General features: G+C 41.1%; 1 protein-coding gene across 1 annotated transcript in view; it reads right to left on the reverse strand.

Annotated features, from left to right (window-relative positions):
- Mid1 (midline 1) overlaps positions 1–7,753 on the reverse strand; it is an 87,173-nt gene extending 79,420 nt beyond the window's left edge. The window contains exon 1 of the mRNA XM_090325626.1: positions 7,046–7,753. Coding sequence (XP_090181752.1) covers positions 7,046–7,705 — 660 coding nt within the window. The 5' untranslated portion in view covers positions 7,706–7,753. The remainder of the gene's footprint in view (positions 1–7,045) is intronic.
- Between the last annotated feature and the right edge of the window lie 4,229 nt (positions 7,754–11,982).

Below are 11,982 nucleotides of genomic sequence, written 5' to 3' on the forward strand. Positions count from 1 at the left end.
GTAGGCACAATGATAGAGAAGGTTGGCATGGAGAGAATACTTTTCTGAAGGCCCAAGAGGCATCATTCTAAAGCTTCATTTGCTCAGTCATTTCTAGACCATGTGGGAAGACATCATTGTACTCTTACGATGCTGGCTGTTTTGAACCACTGTATAGCTACTGCAATGGATGGTCAAAAATCTCAAGAGTCCCTCAAAACGACTGAACCACTTGAAGGTAATGTTACCTATGTTTTTATCTGGTAGTCTGGAAAAAGGAGAACAAACTGGGGCCACAAGAAAATCCCTGTCTGCCCTGTTTACTACTCTCTACCCCAATTTCTGTAGCTAGAAAGTAGAGGTGAAAAACCATGAGCCCCAAGATGCTCTAAAATGTCCCCACAGTCTGCAGTAGGCAACCGGAGGTTTGAAAGCACTCTCCTTATGGTGAGTCAACAGCTAGAAGAAACATATATATATATATATATATATATATATATATATATATATATATATATATATATATATATATATATCTCGCCATCACTGTGTTTCCTGTGACAGCAACACATTGTACTTATACCCGGATCCAGGAGCCAATCAGAAGTAGTGCCTCTTCTTTCTTTCTCTCTTCCTCCTGCCTTCCCATCCTCTCCCCTCCTTTCATTCCCTTTGCCTTCACCCTCTCACCTCCCGCCCTCCCCCTCCCTCTCTTCATTCTATTCTCCCTGACCCCTCTCTATTTTTTATGCAGGTACCAGGGCTTGAATTCAAGGCCTTGCACTATGCTTTGGCTTGCTTGCTCACATCTGGTGCTCTGCCATTTGAGCTATGCCTCCTCTCTCGCATTTTGGCTGGTTAAATGGATATTGGATCTTACAGATTCTTCTGCTGGATTGGCTTCAAACTGCAATCCTCCCGGTCTCCTGAGTGGCTGGGATTACAGGTGAGCCACCAGCACCCAGCTAGGTCCTATTCTTTCTTAGTGTTCAGGGACAAGACTTCAACTCTCACTTTTAAGCTCTGGTTGACAGAGTAGTGGAAAATGACTTATGATACCACAAATCTTCCAATTAAGAGAGCACAACTGAGATTTCAAATACTGTGATGTCTTTGCTTCCTTTTCTTCCTCTGTAAAAACAGTAATCGATTCCTTCTAATATCCTCCTCTGATCTAACAGAAAATATAGATTGCATGAGCCACTCTCTGAAAAAGAAAAATTACTTCACACAGAGAAGAGTAAAAGATCTACAACCTTGTCTAGCATGCAAACACTTTCAAAATCTTCCCCTTAAGGCGGCTCTTCCGACACTGTTCTCCTTGACCCTCAGTCAGCGCCACACACCCCAGCCAGCATTGTCTAGAGTTCCAGGCTGTCTTGCCTGTTGCTGCTAGACAGGTCTCTGCTGGCCTTGTGTGTGTGTGGAGCGCCTAACTTTGCTTCTCTCATGCCTAATCCACCCATCTGTCAAAGGAGCTTAAATTCTACCACCCTGAAACCAAGTTCATTGTCTACTCAGAACCAGAGTCAACTCTTCCTCCTCCAAAGCCCAGAGCACTTCTCTCACACAGACATTCTGAACACGCACTGATTAATCATCATGCTTCTGCCCTTGGCCAGGTCCTTTCGAAATAAAAGTACAAAATACATTAGAGTAACAACATGGAACCTTATCTCATAAACAAATAGTACAAGCAGTAACTACAAAAAATATTTGCCAGCCAGTCTATTGCCAAAGTCCACACACATACCCACTCCACACTCTGTCTTCTCGTTTCTAACAGTAGTTCTGACATATTTTGCAGGCTTCCTCTGGGCTAGGCCCCATGCTAAGGGTTCACATGAAACACTTGCTTTTGTTCTCCTGTGTTTTGTGAAAGAACAGATTATTAGCTCTGTTTTATAGAGCATAAAACGTAGCACAGGAACATTAAGCAACATGTGTACAATGATTACAAATGTTTACACAGCCCTACCACTGAGAGGTATGCACTTACATACTGGTTTATATGTTTCCAGAACTCCCTGAGCTTGACAAAAATGATTCAAATCACAATATAGTCCTCTGTGCAGGTGAATGAGGGGAGAGACATTCCATGGGAGAACAGAAAGGTGAGAAGGAGTTCAAGGCAGTGGCCTTGAACTTAGCACTAAATGTTTTCCTGGAGATGCTTTCTTTTTCTTTTTACTCTGTCTGAAACTTTTTTTTTACCAAGGTATCAAAAAAGTTTAATATGCTTCTCAAATATCTGAAAATCGTATTCTCAGCATATAGGAAGTTATAAATATATGCACTACCCGTTTAAGAAATGTCAAAAAATATGTGAATTAATGCACCTTCTATCTGGCAAATATCATATAACCCTTTTATTAATTACAATAAAAAATTAAAAAAAGAAATGGCAAAAAAAAAGAATCACAGTTACATTTTGGAGGAGTCACTGGACCAGGTGAGACTGCCTATAGTCCAACCACCTTTGGAGACATAAATCTCAGTTATCCACATGTTACACGATGCAGCATCATATGGCATATCTGGACTTTCGGTGAAAATCTAATTTAGAATTATTGTGAGCCATCTTAAATAACAACATAGGGTTACACAAGAGTGGCTAAAAGAAAAACAAATGACTAGTAATAGGGTTTTTATAGGCATTTAGTAAACTGGACATAGTTTTCCAATACAAGCCTTGGGAAAATGCTAGGCAAAATGGCTCTTTGCTAGAAAGCTCCTAGACTTCACTGGCAGGAGTTATTCTCCTTGATTTAAGCACAATGTGTCTCCACCAACAGTAAAAAAAAAATAGCTATTAGAGGTCCCTACTGAAGAATTAATTTCTCTGTGTAGGTAGTGACTATTTCTGTTCATATTACCTTTACTTCCTAAACACATAGTCCTCTTTTGTGGCATCTCAAAATATCTCTATAAACTTGTGCATTCCTAAAAATAGCTCTAAAAGTACTAAAGCAAGAAAAAAAATGACAGTGTGAGGAAAAGAACTTGAAATTTTTATTCTTAATAGGAAGCTTCACTGTACCCCTCCTAGCTGCCAGCTAATTAAGCAGAATAAAACAATTAGGAAGCCCATGGCAAATTTGAAGACACAATAAACACTCTTGTTCTAAGGTCTGATAAGTGATGCCGCAGACTTACCTACTGCTATGTAAGCATGGCAATTTAAATTGGAAATCAATAAATTAAAAAAATGTTTAAAAGTCTAACGTATTTGGAACTTCACAAAATATCGAATGAAAAAAGAAAAAAAAAAATATATATATATATACACACCATGTCCAAAAATGACTTGTACTCATTTGTAGCAAACATTGAAGGGATGGGTAAGACAATGGGAATATAGTTGATACTGCCATCTGTTGCCATCTCTTGCCTATAGAATCAACTGTTTCTAAAGGAAACACTTAAATTTGCTCCCATATAATGTGGATTCAAGATGCTAATAAATTCAAGATACATACATATATATTGTTATATATATATATATGTATATGTATGCCTATACACATGTATGTGTACCATGCATCTGTGTGTGCATCAAACACTAGAACTTGCATTACACCTTGTACTATTTTCAAAAGAACCATGTCCTAAAATTTCTACAGAAAAAGAAAAAAGTTGAACTCAGTGTCCATTTCCAATAATAACTGGACAAGACTTAAAAACAGAGAAGCTTACACTCTACAAAGTAATCTAAGATTAAAGTCTCCTATCTTCACCTCCAGATGACAAGTGCTACTAAAAAAACAAGGGAACTTTAACTAGAACTTCTTGTCACACTATTCAAAATCATAAACAGCTGATCCACGGGAAGCTACCTTATACAAGCCATCCTTCGCAGGCAGCCCTTAAGTCAGCATGGCCAGACTACATTTATACCTACAGTTGTGGCTCATTTGAAGACACAAAGCTATAACTGAAGGGCATGGAAAGGCCAATTTCTCTCAGTTGGTCTATTTTTATAGGTGTAACCAGAGGAAAGAAACAAGAGCCTCCAACATGGTAAACTGGAACAGAAAAGTAGGAATTACTTCATTGCAATTCCTTGAAAACTCTGGAACCTATTATATTAAATTATGCTATATATTTGCTATGTGCTTCACAAATCAAAAAAGTAATCCAAATTTGGAAGGCTGAGAGTCTTCTTAAAATTCAATTAAAATGATATTTAAAAGGGTCTGCACTATGCTATGTTCCATTTACCAGCCTTGCATTTGGCAGGGAGACTTTTCTCCTCGTATGTTAAAATAAAAAGTTCCGAAATTGCCTTAGATTACTAACATGACACTAGTTAGCATGATGCAGAAGATTTTATTTGCATGAGTTCTACTTGTTGGAATTGTTATGTCCTTCTACATTTAAAGGAAAAGATTATAATATATAGAATTATATTCCATTTTTTTATTTAAGCAGACATCTTTTATATGGAGATCTGATATGACTTTTAAAATATCCACCCAAATTTGGTCAGCAGTGAATACCCCTCTTCCGATAATGGACTTTTGCTGATAGGACAAATGTATGTTCAAGTAGAAGCTATCCAGACCTTTGCAGATGCATATAGTAAAGCAAAGCTAACATTATAATGAAAACATCTTCAAATTTCTCCACAATTTGTGTTCCTGCACCACCATAAACGTATGAGATTCTAGAGCTACTAGAAAAAAATGCACAGAGAACACTTTTTTTTAATGAAAGTCCTAATTCACAAAAACACATGTGGTTGGTTAGGGTTCTTTCTGTTACGCTATTGCTTCCCTCAGATATCAACATTTACTCTGTACTTAGCATTTCACAAAACAAGGAAGTACATATGTCCATAAATCTGTGATAACTGAAATCTCATAAACACCCAAATGTCTTCTATTCTTATGATTTTTTTCACTAACATAAGTGACATGTTTCAGAACAAACATTCTATGCTAGTATGTTATTTGTTCAAATGCCCATAAGCACATTTTGTTCAATGGCTGTAAATAATTGCTCATAAGCATATTTTGTTTAGCAGCTGTATGTCTGTTGTGGTGCGCTGGATACTGCTCATATTTCTGTAATTTGAAACTAAAATACACTACACTTAGTTGTCAGACCCTCCCTGGGTGGTACTATTACACTGGCTGATGATTGAAGAGTTACATTTTCATCATCAAAAGGGCTAGAGCACAGCAATCTTCAAGAATTTGAAGATGCTATGTAAATAATTAAAAAGCATGCTATGACAGTACACAAGTAATAAGTAGAACTTGATTACGAGATTTAATATCAAGTCTGTGCGTTATTGAATGAATATGAAACATCACTGTGATTACGGTGTTTCAACAAACAGTCATTAAAAGGTAGCATTCGTTCAGTCAAAGTATTAATTCAAACTTCATAAAAGAAAAGATCTGGCATGTTGACATTTGGAAAACGGCCCTGTTCAATCATCCTGAACATTTTCCTCCCTAACAAGAAAAGGACATTACAAAAGATCACCTTGGCTTTGAAAAATTGACAGCCATATCGATTTCTGAAGAATTCATGCATGCAAACCCTTTGGTTTCATTCACTTTCACGGTACTTTTCCCCCCTGCTACTGCAGTGTGATGTGCCCCCCGCAAAAAAAACAAAAAACAAAAAACAAACAAAAAACTAGTCAACGTTTTTCTTCCCTTGTCCATGTGGCTTAAAATCCTTGTGTTTAACTACCTTTACATGGCTTAAAGATGGATTTGTGCCAGTCCATCTTTAGACCCTTTAAGTGAGGCGAGCTATCCAGGTGATATATCTGCTGCCCAAGTGACATTTAGAAGCTGGAATTCATTTCAGCATGTCAAGAAATAGCAAAGCTGAATCCCAGATGTAGCTCATTAATCCCGCTGTCACAAAATAAACTCTCTGACCCAAGTAAACACAACCACCGATTAGCGCTAAGAAGAAGTGATAGGAACCATTTGTTAAAGGTGAGATGTTCTCTGAGTGATAATATTCTTTGAATCATGTGAATTGGTTTGTTTGCTCAACCACTTGGTATGTGTTTTTCCTGCGAGGAAGGACTTCAGCATGTATTTACTTAGAGCTTTTAATTCATACTTCCTTTCTTTTTAATGGGAGGCTTCTGACCTAAAATTAGCTGAGGAACATAGTATCTCATTCAAACCCTCAGTTGAGTTTGTAATAATTAGCTCCCTTATTGCCTGAAGTTGAACAGACATTTGGGAAAAAACAAAACAAAACAAAACACTTTTGATTTCTTCCCTGGCGCTTCCTAGCCATATTTAGAGGATGGATTTTAAAGCTTGATATATAGTCAGATTAAATTATTATCCCAGGCTAGTATTAGGTTAATAATTTCATGCTCAAAGTAAGGTTCCAACAGGCTTGCCTATAACCTTACTGAATAAGAATGCTGCATGGAAAAGAATTCTTTCCTGAAACTTGGGATTGTCAGAACGTGACTGTTCACCAGTAAGCCGTGTATCACTTTCACAAGAAAGAAAAAGGTCACGTGTCCTGTAAAATCCCACATTTGCTACAGACATTTACTATAGACATTCCTTCTTCTAGTCTTTTGTTTGTGCAGTAACGAGATACAGGTACAATGAGAGTGAATTCGTTTTCCTGGATGAGTGAAGAAAATAAATGCCTGCCAAATGCCCATAGCCAGATATTATCTGCTATTTTCTTTCCTTGCACTCATCTCTCTCCTTTTTCGCCCCCCCGCCCAGCCCCGATCTTTCTCTTCCCCCTGTCTCTTGGAGAGAGACAGCGGCATGTGCAAGAACTGCAGGGATTGAAAATGATCCAGAAAAACGGCAAGGATTGAAAACGATCCAGTTTTAGAATGTGCCCTCACCTTGACAACGCTAACCTTACAAGCAGCAGTCAGCTTTTACAAGATACCCTGATTGTGTAACATTTATAGGCTGCCAAAAACATGCTCCAATGAATCAGATAACAAAGGTGAAGAGCAACCCTTCACCTGCCATGTAGCGAGCAGTGAATACACGTCTGATTTCCATGACATTTGCTGGCACAAAGGGGTTGGCTTAAGGCGGATCGGACTAACCTTCAATTTGTCATAGCGCTCACTCAAAGCTGCCACCTGATGATCGCGGTGCCGCCCAACCAGTTTACACAAGGCACAGATTAACTGGTCGTCGGCCACACAGTACATATTCACCTTCTCATCCTCGTGCTCCAGGCACATGAGCCCCCGGATGTGCGAGTCCGGGATTGGCTCGATCAGACGATGGCCTGTGAAGGGCTTCTTGTTCGGGTGAGTGGCTTTCAGACACTCGTCACAGTAGGACACTTCGCAAGTGACACAGGTCTTCACAGCATCCTGAGCAGGATCCTGGTCACAGAACTGGCAGAGGACCTTCTCGGCAGAGGACATGGCGTTCCCGTCGAAGGGCCGCTCCCGGCGGGTCTCGCTAGGGGAATTGGGCCCGCTCACTGACGCCTTCTGGAACCTGTCGATGATGTTCTGCAGGGTGACGTTGCGCTTGAGCCCGTCTAGACCTCGCTGGTTGAGCGTGATGACATGGCGGCAGGTGGGGCACTGGAAAGCGCTGATGGACTCCACGGGCTCGTTGGTGGCACAGTGCGACACGAGGATGCGATGGGCGCAGTTGAAGCAGAGGCTGTGTGCACAGGGCAGCAGGAGGGGGTCCTCGAAGAGCTCCAGACAAATAGGGCAGGTCAGCTCCGACTCCAGCGTGTCCATCTTCAGGCAAAGCTCTCCGGAGTCATCAGCAAAATCCAAGGAAGCTGATCAGCTATCTAGAAAGAGAAGGGGAGATTTGATCAGGCCCCAGGGGCTGTCAGCTTCCCGTGCATCGCAGTCATTCCAAACCCAGGGCACAGAAGGGCAAATGGGTGGACATTCCTGATGTGTCTCTCTGTTCCTTGGGGACCAAAAAGGGGAACAAAGATAAAACTACCTAACCTAACCGTTTCCCAACCCAAAGTTCCAAGTGGATGAAAACTAGCTAGGTTCTCTTTTGATTTTTCTTCTCTTGGCTTTTTTTGTTTTTTGTTTTTTTTAAAAAGGCCTCACTCCAAACTAGCACGTAATTGAAACTGTAATTTCTGTCATTTGTGTTAAATCCGAATCATCTTCAGTCACAGCTGGGTTTTAACCAGGGTGGAAAATTAAAATGTACAAACCTCTATTATTGAACAACAGTGATGTCAGACTTTGACTTTATGAATTTGTGTGTGTGTGTGTGTGTGTGTGTGTGTGTGTGTGTGTGTGTGTCTATAGGTGTATGGGAAGCTTCTACTCTTCAGAACCAAACTAGACTTTTGAATAATAAAGTAGAACAACTGTTTTGGAAATAGGCATTGGCCAAAGCTGAAATCACATGCATGGATTGCAGGAGAAATTAACATGCTTGGATAGGCAATATCTTTGTCCTTGATGTAGCCCAGAGTGGGCAGAGAGGGGACCTATTCATTTCTGTACAGACAATGACAGAGACAATTGGTGGGGGCATGCATTTGTGACTTTTCTGAATTACTCTATTGTTTAATCTGGGGATGGGACACAGGTAGGCAGAGAGAAGTGGAAAAATTAGATGAGAGCTTTTTGGGCAGGTATGATGAGCTAGCGTACCCATGACTATTTAGATCCCTTTAGCTCAACAAAAGGGGGAGTTAGTGGTTCTCATATTCATTGGCTAAGGTTCTAACAATGAGAACAATTAAGAATTTAGGACAACCTCAGGAGGCTTGCAAAGGCTGCTCCAAAACCCTGCAAATTCTCTTGGCCAAGAATTTCCCATCACAGCTCATCACTGTTGCCAGCAACAGGCTGGGGTGGCAGGCGGTAGAGCCTCCACCAGCTTTCTTGCTTCCCCTCCAGGCCACCTTTGCCTGGCCCAGCTGCGAGCTCCCCTCACCATAAAGCCCTGGGCTGCTTTTGTGAACTCATGCAGGCCTTCCCTCCAAAAAGGGAGGGACAGGAATCCCACACAATCCCTGGTTCGTTAGGGTGAAGAGGCCTCATGCTCATTAGCAGGCCTGGGAACCAAGCCTCTTTGAACCTTCTCCTTTTCAAGGCTATTAGCAGAGGGCCACTGAACGCTGATGGTCATATTAGATGCAGCCCACTGCGGGCTGTGGGAGAATAGTACAGTGCACCCAGCGGTGGGCACATTCAAATCACTCACAAGGGCAGGGGCTTTTCAACCGCATTGTTGGGAAGACTTCATTCCAGAACAATGGTTAGCGATTCTGACAATCAGTTGTTTGTATTCACACCTCTGCTTATTTACAAAATTCACCAGCTCTAGAATCCCCCAACCCATTCTGCAATAGCATCCCTCTAAAATAACCATGTAGTACCTTACAAAATGAATGTCCATCTCACTGCCAATAGAAGGATCGTTAAAAGTATAAGCACTTTTTTTTTTTTGGTACATCATGGGACTTGAACTCTGAGTCTAGGTATAGTCCCTGAGCTCTTCAGCTCAAGGCTACCGCCCTACCACTTGAGCCACGGCACCAATTCTGGTTTTCTAGTGGTTAACTGGAGATAAGAGTCTCAGGTCCTTTTGTGCCTGGGGCTGGCTTTGAACCAAGATCCTCAGATCTTTGCCTCCTGAGTAGCTAGGTTTACAGGCTTGAGCCGCCATGCACGGCTCTATAAATGCTTTTGTACAACTACTTAAAGACAATTTTAAAAAGAAAAGACAAAATAGAGCATGAAAACAACCAAAAGGTACAAAGTATGTCTTGAACCTGTTAAAAAGAAGAGCTTTGTAAAAGCTTCAGAAGAACCTACAGCTCTTCACTAATATCTCAATTCAGGCTGGCCTTGAACTTGTAATACTTCTGCCTCCAAATGCTACCATTACTGACATATGCCAGCACATCTAACTCTTAATTTCATTTTCAGTTGGCATATAGATTTTGTACATAAATATTCCTGGAGCGCAGTGCTCTAGTACAATACATGGGAAATTATTGCAGAGGGTATTCAAAAAACTGAAAAGAGAACTATAGGATCCAGAAACCACACTATTGGAAATATACACCCAAAGGAAATAATGATTGTATTTTTAGTGTAAATGCCAGGATTCTACTTATTACCAAAGTGACACCATCAGAATTTCCAGAGGGGATTCCATTGTACACCTAATGGAAATACTGGGGTTTTGTTCACTCATTCAAGAGATGGATACTGTATGCCAAGCTCTGAGCTGGTCCAAGAAGCCTGAATCCAGCATTCTCATCACCCCATCTCTCTTATCTTAGGCCAAACCAGCCTCATTTTTTTTTTGAAATCTGCATTATCAAAAGACCATAGGAGATGGTTTCCTGGCTTCTTCTCTATCTGGCGCCTCATCTACAGCCTCTCCTTAGAACCCACAGCGCCTGTTAGAACATGACCAATCCTGCATTTCCTGAGCTGTGTCATCTGGGGGCTTCCCACCTCAGTCAAAGAAAAATTCACTTGAATAAAATCAACTCCATCAGACAGACGCAGAGAATGAGCTCATTTTCTCCCCCACTATCCTTTGCTTGCCCTTCCTGGGAGTCCTTAAACATGCCAAACACACCTGCTCTGTTTACCCCCACAGGCTTTGGAATCCACATAGCTCTGCTCCAGTGTCACCTTCCCCGAACTCACATAAAACCAGTTCTCCTACTACCACCATTGCGGTAATCCTCCCCCATCTCAGTTTGTTCTTCTCCATAACATTTATTGCCAACACACTCTGTTCTTTTGTTCAATGCTTTCTCCCCCTTTCACTTTGTGCTTGGAAGATGGACCCTGAGTGCTTAGAATAGTGGCCAACACGTAGTAGGGGTAAAAACCGTCACTGATCCCATTGAATGGACTGATGTTTGGGCTAAAGTCAAAAAGAAAAAAAATAAAATTTTCCTTTAAGGGTCTCTGAATGTATTAGAACAGAGGTTAGCAGGCTTGTTCTACAAAGGGAATGAGAGTAAACATTTTTGGCATTGGCAAGCCACAGGATTGCTGCTTCTCAGTTCCACTTAAGTGATGCGAAGGCGGCTGTACACAGTACTTAAAAGCCATGAGTGTGGCTGTGTTCCAACACAACTGTGTTTAGAAAATAGGTAATGAGCCAGATCTGGCCTGCAGATCTTATTTCGCTGACCTCTGTATAAGAGGAGAGTGACACGTAGAGCCAGCCAGAACAGAAAATGAAAATCACCTCAGAGGGGTATGAACGAAATTCTATGTGAGCAACAAAGGAAAAAAAGGTGGAGCCAGACTTCAACGAGAGTATGCACGCTCCCAGTGCCGAGGGGAAATGCGATGTAATGGGATTTCTCCCTGACATCAGTGGAAATGATGTGAATGGAATGCTTGGGGCAATTCGTGTAAGAATGATTTAACAGCAGCTGCTCGGATCTGGAATTTTTTCTTTTATTGCCATAACACTTGGCCTGGTGCTTTGGGCAAGTGTCTACACTGTAAATAGCTATGTAGAGTGATGACAAAAGACCTAGATGTCATAATAAGTGAGTTTCGGCCAATTTTCGAGGTCTTTGCCTTGCATGCTGCCAAAAAAAGGAAAAGGTTCCAGTTTCATATCTATAGTGAATTCCATTTTGTCCACTTTCATCCAGTTTACCATGGTATATCATCCTATTTGTATGTGTGCCTTTCTCTTTTCAGAAACAATTAGCATGGTTTATTTTCTAGCTTTCTTTTATTTTCTTTATTTTTATGTGTATGCCAGGACTGAGGCTTGAAGTCAGGGGCTCACACATTTGGGGGAGGGAGGGGGGTTGAACTAAAGAGCTTGAGCGCTATCCCTGAGCTCTTTGGCTCAAGGGTAGGGCTCTGTCATTTTGAGTGGCAGCTCCACTTCTGGTTTTCTAGCAATTTATTGGAGTTGAACGTCTCGCAGACTTTTCTGTCCATGCTGGCTTTGAACCACAATCCTCAGATTTCAGTATCTCCAGTAGCTAGGATTATAGATGGAAGCCACCAGCACCCGGTCAGGGGTATAGTCTTATTCA

The sequence above is a fragment of the Megascapheus bottae genome, chromosome X (assembly GCF_031878675.1).
Source record: "Megascapheus bottae isolate mThoBot1 chromosome X, mThoBot2.hap1, whole genome shotgun sequence".
Taxonomy (NCBI): Eukaryota; Metazoa; Chordata; class Mammalia; order Rodentia; family Geomyidae; genus Megascapheus; species Megascapheus bottae.